This window comes from Protomyctophum parallelum (assembly GCF_964188405.1).
Source record: "Protomyctophum parallelum genome assembly, chromosome: 5".
Taxonomy (NCBI): domain Eukaryota; kingdom Metazoa; phylum Chordata; class Actinopteri; order Myctophiformes; family Myctophidae; genus Protomyctophum; species Protomyctophum parallelum.
The window spans coordinates 24886631-24900440 of NC_139702.1; the positions used below are offsets into that span (position 1 = coordinate 24886631).

Consider the following 13810-nt stretch of genomic DNA (forward strand, 5'->3'; position numbering starts at 1 on the left):
TTAACTAAGTAAGTATAAGTTTGTCTACTGCAGACACCCCAGTATGCAGTAAGCAAATATGGAGTGATAAGCCAGAGTGAGAGAGAGAGACTCTGTGTGCAGTGTGTGTGTGTGCGTGCGTGCGTGCGTGCGTGCATGCGTGCGTGTGAGAGAGAGAGAGACGTATATCTGAAATAAGTTCAGAGGTATACAAGATAATGAAAAACCGACGTTGCTCTGCACGCGATTCGTCCATTATCCTGTCCATCTGACCAATCGCGAGGCCGCACGGCACCTTCCGGCCCAGCCATGAATGGAGGAGGGGGGCCATGCGGCCATGCGACCGCAACGAAGTCCTCCTCACCTCCGATTGGACGCCGGGGGAAGGCCAGTGAAATTCTGACACACACACACTCACACACTCTCTCGTCTTTTAGACATTTCAAACCGCGTCGTGTGTCTCTCTTTCTCTCTCTTGTCTCACACGCCTGCAGACATGAAAACACACAGCCTGGTCAGCCTGCTTCTACTGGGCCTCCTGCTCCTCTGGGCCTCCTGTGGACGGACGCACGGCCAGGAGGACGCTGCAGGGACGGAGGAGACGCCAGCATCCGAGGATGACGGGGACGAGGACGGGGCGGAGGAGGAGGTGGTGCAGAAGAAGGAGAAGACAGAGGAGGTGGAGGAGGACAAAGACGTTCTCGTCCTGCACATCAACAACTTTGACACGGCCCTGAGGGAACACCGATTAGTGCTGGTCGAGTTCTGTGAGTTCAAAACTACACAACTTTTTGATGATGATGATGATGATGATGATAAACAAAAAAACACAATTTCAATCATACATACATTTTCATATTACTGTAGTGATTCTCAAAAGTGAGGTCCTGCAGGGACCCTCTGTGTTACTCGAAGGGGGTCAAATGGACCCTTACAGATCTGTAACTGTGTACAAAATGGAAACAATTGGATCCATTTAAGGGTCCATTTGGTTCCATTTGTGCACTCTCCATATGGTGGTCCTTGAAATTTAAACATTTTTAGAACCACTGGTATTGTAATTGTATATAGCAGACGTGAATTCCACATATAACAGCTCTGACATGTGTGGGGAAAAAGCACACAGCACTGGGACCACAAGGTCATGGGTTCGATCCTGGGCACCGTCAACTTCATACCAAATACCATTAAGGCACTAAATGATACCATGTCTCGCTGGATTTGTTGTTTTTCCAACGTATTTGCCACTGTTTGTTGTCCTGCACTTTTTTGCCATGAGAAAATAATTGTGTAAGTGTTGTTGCTGTTGTTGTAACTGTTTAACTAACTAACTAACTAACTAACTAACTAACTAACTAACTAACTAACTAACTAACTAACAGCAGAATGAGTGGCGCCAAGTCTTGGCTGCTTAGTTGTTGCATACGTACCACTTCAGCAGTCCGTCCATCTCCGAGGGAGATCGACTGTAACACCATGAAACGGGAATAGACTCTCTGACCTTTACTGTCTTACAGTATTTGGATTCTGTTGCTTCACATCAAGGCAAAATGTCTGTGCTTGTATACTGCTTAACGTATACAAGGGCCAATTATTGTCATGGTCCACACAAGAGAAATGGTCGTTTTAAAACAGAATAGAGTTAGGTTTACAGTTTGTAAAGAAAAAAAGGTTAGGATTAGAGTTATGCCTGACCTACTCGTAGGTCATTTGCACAGTAAATAGCAGATTAACAAACTGCCATTGAATGGCAGCATGTTGTAATGATGTCTGCTGGTGTTGTTCTGTTACACATGGACAGTGAACGTGGTTACTAGTGCCATGCTAATAAAGCCCTTTGAATTGAAAGCTTTCAGTCCAAACCTGGTGTCCCGGAGTACCGCGTCATCATCACACACGCAACACAGTCACATGCACACACGCATGCATGCATGCACAGAGAACACACACGAGGTGTCACATCACTCACGTGCACAAGTGAGTGTGCACGTTACCTGGCCAGGTGCTGTCTAGGCCAACTCTCTCACAGCTCACAGTGTCTTCACAGAGAGAGAGAGAGAGAGAGAGAGAGAGAGAGAGAGAGAGAGAGAGAGAGAGAAGGGGAGATAAGGCCAGATACCTTAACTGCCACTGTCTCTATCAGGAGCTAATTTCCATGTTGATTCTGCATGGTAGACTGGTGGCTCGCAATGCTTCAATCTATGCTTCTATAGCTCAAAGTGTCAATCCCATGTAGTAGCCTACCACTGATACGCATACCACAGGTTGAGAATCACTGCTGTACCATACCATACCATACCATACCCAGTGTTGGGTAACTAACAGTACACTACGTAACTTAATATATTACGTAATATATATATTACGTAATAATATTGTAATATAATACATTACTTAACAAAAATGAAGTAATATGTAATATATTCTAAAAGTCTTTCTGTATTTATACTGTCTGTCTCGTTGCCCGTGGCTCTGTCTTGTGACATATGTGACAACTGCAGAAGTTAAAGAATGACGTATTTCCGCTCCCCACTAATAGTTCTCAGGTCTGGTGTTTGTCCTCTTTTTTTTCCTCAGTCGTGTTTTCAAATGGATTTGGCTAGGTGGCCGTTTGGCCTCGCCCTATTGTAGATACGCCACTGGTCTACGCAATGTATAATTTATAATTATACTAAATATTGAATTGTTCGATTTGAGCATTTAAAAAAAAGTAATATGTAATAGTAATATTAATATATTACTCTTGCTCAGACAGTAATATGTAATACAATATATTACTTGATAAATTAAGGTAATAAGAAATATATTCCAAATATAAAGTAATATACCCAACACTGACCATACCATACCATACCACCTTTATTTATATAGCACATTTAAAAACAACAACGTTGTACCAAAGTGCTTTACAGTAAAACATTAAAAAAACACAACTTCATTGAAAAACAACAAACAATAACATGCACAGTGTCACATTAAACATCAAAATGTGGGGGGGCCATAGATTATAAATAGAGAAGGCACCCAGTGGAAACCCTGAGGCGAAATGGACATAGTGGCCGAATTTGGTATTGCAGCCTGGCCCCAAACACATGAACGCGCTGGTCCGTTGACTATCATTGTGCACGTTCACGACGGCAGCACGCTCGTGCGCGTTCGTGCGCGTCCGTGCACGTTCAACGGCAGCGTGTTCATGTGTTTGGGGCCAATCCATCCCAGAATGCTCTCTGTTCCTACCCGGAAGGAGGAGTGAAATCGCTTTTGAGCAACTTAATGCAAGTGGATGGAAGGAGAACTCGGGTGCCCTCTCTATTCATATATACTCTAAGGTGGGGGCTTGTCTTATATGTGCAGATTGAGGCCAGCTCATTCCAGAGCTTGGGAGCTGCCACTGCAAAAGCCCGGTTCCCTCTGAGCTTCAGCTGTATATAGCTCAATGTGTCAATCACATAGCTATACGGTCAGTGTCCCTCTTCCACACATAGTTGATTAATTACGGGGACACTGGGACAGAGACAGTTCACTATACAAACATTATTGTTTTTAACTGTACACTAAAATCTGCCTGAAGATAAGCTATTTGTGAAATGTGAGAAATAGGCAATGCATTGCAGTGACGTAAACAAGTGTTACTGCAACACTTGTTACCGTTACATTTGTGTTGCATTTTTTTTTAGATCCTATAGAGCCGAGGTGATGGGACGGTCGGCAGAGACTGTTATTTGCGATGAGAAATTCCCAACCCGTGTTTCATTAGGAAACAAGTAAGACGCACAAACGCGGGGAAAGCGAACGCAGCTCGTACATTTTTGGGTTTTTTAAAGATCTTTTTTTTTAAGTTTTTTTTTTTTTTAATTAAGTTTGTGTGTGTTTTCTTTCTTTCTTTACGTTTTTTTAAAGTTACGTTTTGTGTGTGTGTGTGTGCGTGTGTTTTTTGTGTGTGATACAGCTGCGCCCTCTGGTGGCGGGCGGGTGGTGTTACAGCGTGACACACAGACAGACAGACATGTTCTGCTAGGTCTCATAGTTAGTGCTCATTGCATTCGCAATAATGTGACAATATTGTGTTTGCAAAAAAGAAAAGCTAGAAACGGCATGTGTGTGTGTGTTTGTTTGTTTGTTTGTTTGTTTGCGTGCGTGCGTGCGTGCGTGCGTGCGTGCGTGTTCATGCAGATGCCCCATGGTGTGGACACTGTCGGCAGTTAGAGCCCGTATACGTCGAGGCTGCTGGGAAACTGAAGGCGGAGGAGCCAGGGATGCGACTGGCCAAGGTGGACGCAAGCGAGGAGAAAGAGCTGTCCGATGAGTTTGACATCGGAGGATACCCAACACTCAGACTGTTTGTGGATGGAGACAGAAAGAACCCAGTCGACTATACTGGTAAACAGAAATCCAGTTAATAGTGGTACTAAACACTGTGATTACCAGTTCATTGTTTATACTGGTAAACACACAACCGGTCTGTAGAGTAGACAGTCATGGAAGAAGTAGACTTTTTTACTTCACCCGTTTTCAACCTATCTTTGCCTCCAGGTCTTAAAATAGGGCCCCCTGTCTCAGATGAGGGCTGTGATCAGTTCAGAAACCTGCCTATATCTGCAGTGACATCATCAGCAGGTTTGATCATTTCAAACAAGATTTACAATGGCTTCTAACTTTCCAGGAAGAGAAAGGCTGTCATTTTTTATCATCTTGGATTCCCCATCGATGATGTCATTGGTAAGCAGGTTTCTGAACTGTCCAAATCCCACCAACGAGACATAGCGTGAGTATAAACGGAAATGGTGGGGCGGGACCGCGGGAGGAGCATATAGGATGAAGGCTCCATGTCCTGCCGGTGGGGACTCCTCACTGGCAGGTGAGTGAGGGAGAAATCAATTGGCAGAATTGGAGAAAGAAAATGTATTTTGCTCCTTTACGTAAAAGTAGCAATAATAACACAATATAAAAATATTCTGTTCTGTATTCAGAATATGAATGTGAAAGTACAAAAGTATTCACATGAGAATATACTTGGACTGCCAAAGTAAAAGTAGGCTAATCACATTATTATCACACTTTTTTCATGTAGCTGCAATATTTATGGTCACAACAGTATGGGCAATTTTTTTAGATAGACAATCATAGTATAATAATAGCGATTCATTGGTTAACTAAAAGTATGTTTTGTAATAATAATTGAATCTTCAAGTATCTAGAAATGTATATGTTTTAAAATAATTGTAGTGTAAAAAGGTATGAGAAATGGACATAGGCCTACTCAGGTATGGTACTCAAAACTGTACTTAATTGCAATATCTGAGTAAATGTACTTAAATGTACCACCACTGTGTCCAGGAAAGAGGACTGTGGCTGGTAAGGAAAGGAAAGGAAAGGTACTATGTTTACCCAGGGTAACTGGACTAAGCTCAAGAACTTGTTTACAGCCCTGCTCATAGAACATTTCATGATAGGGGTTCAATGCCTTGTCCAAGGGCACTTCAGCGGTGGTAATTTTAACGTGCCGGTCCGGGGATACGAACTAGCGACCTTCCGATATCAAGACCGCTCCGCAAACTGTTCGGCCACCGCTGCCCCTTGTTATAGGCCTACTGTATATATCATTAGATATTAAACGGTATTAAACAGTAATGCATTTCATGTTAAACAGGAAAGAGGACTGTGGCTGGTATCATCCAGTGGATGAAGAAGAGGGCTGGACCAGGTCTGGCTGCGCTGGAAGACGCAAAGTCTGCTGCTGACTTCATCAGCTCTCACAATGTCTCTGTGGTCGGCTTCTTCACTGTACGTACTGTATCTGTCTGTCTGTCTGTCTGCAATAATGCAAACCTCAAGATCACTGACTTTAACGGGGCGCATACTTAGTTTAGACTAGTCATTGGTTAGACATGGGTAAGGTTAGGTTTAGGTGTGCTGCCCCGTGGGAGGTTAGGTTTAGGGTGAGGGTTTGAGATAGGTTGTAGTTGTAGGACTAATGACTGGTCTAACGGTCTAACCAATGACTAGTCTAAACCAAATACTGTCTGCACCCACTGTAACCTTTGTTAAAGTCAGTGATCTATCTATCTATCTATCTATCTATCTATCTATCTACAGAATGCGGACAGTGAGGACGGGAAGGTGCTACGTGATGCCGCTATGAGCATGGTTGACATGGAGTTTGCCATGACAACCAGTCCTGAGGTGTTTCAGAAATACGAAGTCAAAACCAACACAGTGGTTCTGTTTAAAAAGGTACAGAACCCACGCAGGCACGCACGCACGCATGCACACACGCAAACACAGGACATTAACATTTTGCGAGAGCAATTTTATAAATGCCATTTACTTTAAATAAACAAGGGTGTACACCAATAGTGCAGAGGTGCTGACAACTGTGCAAAAGCATGAAAAAAGAGGCTGCAACGCAGCTCGTAGCCACGATGCAAAAGATTAATTCATTATAAACTGACGAAAGCATGATATATAATGTATATTCCTGAAGTGTATCTTTTGTCAGGTCGAAATGTTGGATTCTTAATGAATCATAATGATAATGAATTTATTTGTGTAGTGCTTTTCTAAAAAGAATAATTACAAATAATAATAATAATAATAATAATAATAATTACATACATACGTTGAAACAGCAGACAAACAAGCAATACAACAGCCATTAGCCAATCAATAAAAACAAACAAAATATCAACAGCATGAACAATATACGGTATAGTAAAAGTCCCAATTAAAGGCACATAGACCTAAGAACACATTTAGCATACAGTAGAGCTGTGTTTTCAGAAGAGATTTAAGCACCAATTGCGTTCTAAATAGTAATCTTTTGAATCGTGGCTATGAGCTGTGCATGTGGCACATTGCATTTGGCACATTGCATTTTTAAACCATAACACAACACATAATATATTGAGGAAGCAGTGATGATGCTATACTGTTGTTGTTGTTTGTTATTTATTTTACCACCACCTAGTGGCAGGATGTTTGTCTGTTATTTAAAACGTGTGTGTGTGTGTGTGTGTTTGTGCGTGTGTGTGTGTGTGTGTGTGTGTGTGTGTGTGTGTGTGTGTGTCCCACCCTCGTGAGTCAGTTTGATGATGGCAGAGCAGACCACACGTTTGAAGAAGGGAAGCTGGTGAAAGAAGAGCTGACCTCCTTCATTCACACCAACAGCATTGAGCTGGTCATTCCATTCAGTGAACAGGTACACGCACGCACACACACACGCACGCGCATGCGCGCGCGCACACACACACACACACACACACACACACACACACACACACACACACACACACACACACACACACACACACACACACACACACACACACACACACACCTTCTGAAAGCTGCTATTTTTTTTAATCACAAAAGTATAAAAATAGGGGTTAAAGTGGATATATACTGAGTTTGCAATCATTTTGCATTTTGCATGACAGCGGTTACATGGGATATTGCATAACCTGTGTGTGTGTGTGTGTGTGTGTGTGTGTGTGTGTGTGTGTGTGTGTGTGTGTGTGTGTGTGTGTGTGTGTGTGTGTGTGTGTGTGTGTGTGTGTGTGTGTGTGTGTGTGTGCGCGCGTGCGTGTGCGTGTGCGTGTGTATGCGTGTGTATGCGTGTGCATGTTCAGAATGCAGATAAGATCTTTGGCTCTAAGATTAAAATCCACAGTCTGCTGTTCATCAACTCTACAGTGGAGAGCCAGTCAGCTCTGCTGGAGCCCTACAGGACCGCAGCCAAGTTGTACAAGGGCAAGGTGCGTCTGAGGAACTACTGGACTGTATAGCAAGGGGGCAGCGGTGGCCGAACGGTTTGCGGAGTGGTCTTGATATCGGAAAGGTCGCTAGTTCGTATCCCCGGACCGGCACGTTAAAATTACCCCAGCTGAAGTGCCCTTGAGCAAGGCATTGAACCCCTACCATGAAATGTTCTATGAGCAGGGCCTGGCTGTAAACAAGTTCTTGAGCTTAGTCCAGTTACCCTGGGTAAACATAGTACCTTTCCTTTCCTTTTGCCTTCAGTGATGTCGATAGGTTTCCAGTGTAATGGGTCCCGGGACCCAGGGGTGGTCTTTTAGATGGGTCCCAAGCTCATTTCATGAGTCCCGCTTCAACGACGTTAAGGAGTCATATTTCATAATTTTTACAAATTGCAACATTTAACTCTCATTTCATCTAGTATAGTTATAAAATGGTTATGTTCATGTATAAAATATATCTGCAAACAACAGTGCAAAGTACAGTATATATGCAAACACAAAGTAAATTAAATAGCACCAAATTACAGTATAGTGCTACAGTGCAGTATAGTAGTGCGTCCATGGGACCAATGATGGGTCCATTATCAATAATCAGCGTTTTGGGATGCAAAATGCACGCTGGCCTATTAGCATCACTGAGCCTTACATCACATGGATTCCCCAAATAATTTACATATTCAGTTGGATGTTGGAATATATTATTAGTTTTTATAGTAGGCCTATAGTTTCTTGACTGCTTTTTTGGGGATGACAATACATTTGTGTGTGTGTGTGTGTGTGCGTGCGTGCATGCGTGCCTGTGTGAGTACGTGAGTATGTGTGTGTGTGTGTGTGTGTGTGTGTGTGTGCGTGCGCGCGTGCGTGGGTGTGGGTGCGTGCCTGTGTGTGTGTGTGCCTGTGTGTGTGTGTGTGTGTGTGTGTGTGTGTAGGTACTGTTCATTGTGATCGATGTGACCATGTCGCTGAGCCATGTGTTGAAGTACTTCGGCCTAACGGAGGGCGACGCCCCCACAGTGCGCATCATCGACACGCAGACGGTGAAGAAATACGCCATGGAAGAGACGCTCATCAACGAAGACACCCTCAGACACTTCTGTCAGCAAGTCCTGGACGGAAGCATCAAGGTAAAACACACCAAAACAAAGATGGTTGAATAAATACCTCATGTAATAACAGTAGCCTCAGCCTGTACAGCTAGGATGGACTCTGACGGGTTGCTTCCATTTGTACTCTTCCACAGTTATGGGGATCTGTGCTCTAATTTTACTTTTCCCATGTCAAGGACCCCAACTTGATTATGTATTTGGCTGCGGACTGAAAAGAGTTTGTGCCAGGGAAGGAACCCCCAAAATGGAAGATTTCACAAGTTCAAGTTCAACTTGTTTTAGAACAGCCAAAGTATAAAAATAGGTTTCAAGTGATTAAACTGATTTTGATGATGATATTAATCTGTATAAGCCCCTGGAACCCCCTCAGGGTCCCTGCTGGACCCGACATTGAGAACCAGTGGTATAATGCCTAAACTGTGGGGGTCCTTGACATGAAAAGGTTTAATAGGACCCAGTGTTGCCAGATGGGAAATGTTGAATTCTCGTACTGGTGGCTTAAAATTTGAAAGAAAACTATTGTACACAGCGAAAACATTTAAGGCACACATGTGAATATTTAATTTCACAACGAATTGGCGTATTAAATAGGTGTATAACTAAGAAACAACCTTGTTTGAGACTCCAACACATCACATATGCTGCGTGGAAGCAGTGTGGAAGCAAGTGTTTTTAATGCCTCCAACAAATCTAGGGTCAGATGTACCGATTTACTGACTTATTTTGAAAACCCCAACTGGATCCCGAATCAGCAGCCAGTGAATTTTAGTAAATTCACGCATTCACTTTTTTGTGATAATGGCAAAATGATATACGTTAGGGCATTTTTGTAATTATTATTATCGTACAGAGGGTGAAATTATCGTACAAATACGATAATTATCATACATCTGGCAACACTGATAGGACCACTATGTATCTGGTTTGTGTGCATTCACACCAGCTCAGTGGCCTTGTGGTTAGAGTGTCGTCCGCCCTGAGACTGGGAGATTGGGGTTCGATCCCCGGCCGGGTCATACCAAAGACTCTAAAAATGGGACCCAGTGCCTCCCTGCTTGACACTCAGCATCAAGGGTTGGATTGGGGGTAAGTCCCTGCGACATACTAGCGTCATGTCCAGGCCAGGGGGTGTACTTGTACATCAAGCTGCCTCACGCTACAGAAACAGGAGATAGGCTCCTGCCCTATGGGCCTCATGACTCGGCAAGGCTACTTACTACTTGTGTGCATTCATTGCAGCCACACCTGCTGAGCGAGTCTGTTCCAGAGGACTGGGACAAGGCTCCTGTCAAGGTTCTGGTGGGAAAGAACTTCGAGGAGGTCGCTCTGGACCCCACCAAGAATGTCTTTGTAGAGTTCTGTAAGTCTGTCTGTCTGTCTGTCTGTCTCAAGGTCTGTCTCGATTTATGTCTTGTCTGGCATAAATTTGGGTAGAATTGTTACTTTTTGTGTGTGTGTGTGTGTGTGTGTGTGTGTGTGTGTGTGTGTGTGTGTGTGTGTGTGTGTGTGTGTGCGTGCGCGCGTGTGTGTGCATGTGTGTGTGTGTGTGTGTGTGTGTGTGTGTGCAGATGCTCCATGGTGTGCTCATTGTAAGGAGTTGGCTCCTATCTGGGACAAGTTGGCAGAGAAGTACGCCGACCACGATGACATCATCATAGCCAAGATGGACTCCACCGCCAACGAGGTGGAGTCTGTGGTCGTGTCTGGATTCCCCTCGCTCAAGTACTTCCCTGCTGGAGGGAAAGAGGTACTGCACCCACATACACACGCACGCACACACACGCACGCACACACTCGAAAAGTGTGTCTTAATGACTGTTAGTTCTGCTGAGGATGTGTCCCTTTCTTTAAATTACTAGAATCGTGTTACTTACAATATATTGCATCTCATATATGTGGGAATTTGCGCCTTTATCCAAAGTGCTTTACCATGTGCGTTACATTCACACGCAACCATATGCAAGGCACCAACCTGCTTATCAGAAGCAATTAAGACATTAAATCAGGAGGAGCCCGGAATCCTTCCTTTTCCCAAGCGACCACCTTGCCTTCGTCGCCTCTGTGATAAAATGACTACTGGTAGTATTAGTGTAGCTGGTATTACTGGTATAGTATTAGCCAAAAGAAAGACATCCCATCTCCAGTTAGTTTGCTTCCCGTATGAGCGTGAAGTAGGTATGGCCACCTTTTTAGGAGACCGGAAACAAGATATTATTTCCAAGGGAAGAGTGGACGTTCTTTAAACTTTAGCCCCATGCTTGGTCACTGAACTAAATATTGGACCCAATAGTCACAAGTCACACAATCTTCCAAAGATTTCCACACTGAAATGGCTTTTTTAGAGGGCAAAACAAAAACACAACAAAATAAAACTAGGCACAGGTCTCCACCAGAAGGATAGGAGTGTATGTGATGATTGGACACAAATTAGTTTAGGAGTAATATAAACATATTGGCCTGTTATAGCGCCGCCATGGCGCCGATTTGAAAAGATTTAAGTGTGTGATGCACGGATAAAATGTGTACGACTATGTAATGCAATGAAAATGTGTTTAGCAAAAGGTTTATAACTGACCGTTCTGAAGAATTTGGGGCAGGGGTTAGTATAGTCGTTCCACGGAGTGTGTGTGCAGAGTTTAGCATCGGCCGGGCCAACAGCTGTACACAGACTCTCCATGCCGTCGGCCTGGTGGAGACAACAAAAAAGCTTGTCTCTGTGCCTGTCTGTCTGTCTGTGCTCTCAGGTGGTGGACTACACTGGCGGCAGAGACTTTGACACCATGTCCAAGTTCCTGGACAATGGAGGAGTGCTGCCCGAAGAGCCTGAAGATGATGATGATGATGGTGATGACGAAGATGAGGTGTGTATATGCGTACAGTTCATCTCTCTACTGTGGATCTTTTTTTTTATGAAGGACCCACAAATTAACATGTATTTGGCCATCAGGAAATATTTTGTGCCAGGGATCCCGCCCCACACAAGTGTGTGTGTGTGTGTGTGTGTGTGTGTGTGTGTGTGTGTGTGTGTGTGTGTGTGTGTGTGTGTGTGTGTGTGCTCACGCGTGTGCGTGTCAGTTCATTGAGTCATGGAAGTCAGAAGGTTTATATGTTTCCCCGGACCCATTCATTCATTCTCGAACAGTAATTCAGTCTGCTCCTTTAAATCAGCTGTCTCACATTCACTCACATCCAGTCATCCACATTCTCTCAGTGCAAACCAGGTGGTCCATTTAAGCAGTTACTATTCTGCATTCACTCTAAATGCTAGCAATTTCCCTCCATCTCCCTGGCCTCCTCCCTGTGGCATCTAGTTCTGTAATGGGTGATTCTGTGATTATATGTGATTTACTGATTTATGAGTTGTACCATGATACGTGGTATGTTCTGTAATGGGTGATCTGTGATTATATGTGATTCATGTATTGTTCTATTGTGATCTGTGATATATGGCATTACAGTGAAAGTTGTTATGTTGTTCATTTAATGTCTTTATATTGTGCTCTGCTCTGGGGGGGGGGGGGGGGGGGGGTCGTTGTTGATATAATCAGAGCTGTGTCTCGGTGCACAGGTAATCTGAGATATCACACCGCCATACAAATACAATATCTTTGCAATAAATGGTTAATGGTCAATCTGAGCTGAAGTCTTAATGAAATAGGGTTAAAGTGATTAAATTGACTTTCCATGCTATATATTATACATTTTTGCTGGGGACCCCCTGGAACTCCCCAAATCCCTGGATTCCACTTTGAGAACCACTGCTTCATCCAATTTAATCTGTGTTCCTTTGTCAGGTGACACCATCAGCCAATGAGACGACTAAGGATGAGCTGTGATGTTGCATTCTCCAGCCAATCAGGATCAGTCCATCTGCTTGCATTGTTTGTTAATAAAAAACACTTTCATCATTAAAGTTCATAATAAAACTATGGTGTTGTTTGTTTATTTATTTAATCTTTAATTAACTGTAAAATACAGCTAATCGTACTTAAATATTAACTATAATATTTACTAGTCAACATTTAATAATGATATTAATGTGAAACGATATATGACAGGCTATGTCAAAGAAAATAAAAGTAAAAGACTTGTTTCAAACAACCTCCAGTTGTTTATTTATGGTTGCTCTTAATGATTTATTAATAATTCATTAATTAATTAATTCATTATTATTATTTTTAACACTACACATCCATCTAATTTGGGAAAGGCTCGTCTACACTTGGGGTAGAGAAAGTATAATTATATTATATTAGAATATAAAGTCAAGATATGAAATAACTACGGTCCAACTAGACCCATTAGATCCATAGAGTTATTATAACCGATTAGATCCGATTATTGAGTTGTACTTGAAATGTACTGTAATTCTATTAACTGTTAATCATAGATATATATGCTGTATTTCTGTTAATAGCCTATAGTAGCTGGTTATTCCTACAGATGTTATTCAAGGAAAAACGTGACGTCATCCCGTGTGGAAGAATGGAATGTCGTCTCTTGTTGATGAGGTACATACACGTCAAACTAGCGCGCCTTCCTGCCGTGTTATTGTTGTGTTTATGTGTTAGCAGAAATCTAGCCTCGGTACAGGCTTTTATTTTAGTTCGCATGAAAGCTAAAAAAAAACTCAAAACATCTGGGAACTCAGATTACATGAAAGCTAGCTGGTAGCCTCATTTGTTCAACGTTGTCAGACAATTCACCGTTCATTTAACATGACTTTACTGCAAACAGTGAAGTCGTTGATCAACCAGCGGCTCTGCGCGGCCGCTGAGGACATATTTGTGGTCATTGAAAGGATCCTGACAGACTACGAGCACCACGCATACTGCTCCAAGCAGCAACGCACGGTTCTGGACCTGGTTCTGAACGCAGACATCAACCACAGAGCAGGTTGGTCAAACGTATCACTATAGTACACACACATGTTCAGTAACAACAGGGAGTCTATCTAGCCCTAGAACG

General features: G+C 43.0%; 1 protein-coding gene across 1 annotated transcript; it reads left to right on the plus strand.

Moving 5' to 3' along the window:
* Positions 1-475: 475 nt before the first annotated feature.
* On the plus strand, positions 476-12768 carry pdia2 (protein disulfide isomerase family A, member 2; the record flags this gene model as incomplete). Its single annotated transcript, XM_083766239.1, has 11 exons — positions 476-746; positions 4153-4359; positions 5630-5763; positions 6076-6213; positions 7064-7177; positions 7608-7733; positions 8666-8860; positions 10082-10202; positions 10411-10589; positions 11587-11703; positions 12637-12768. The coding sequence occupies 11 exons, from the start codon at positions 476-478 to the stop codon at positions 12676-12678; spliced, it is 1644 nt and encodes a 547-aa protein (XP_083622365.1). The 3' UTR covers positions 12679-12768.
* Positions 12769-13810: the final 1042 nt, after the last annotated feature.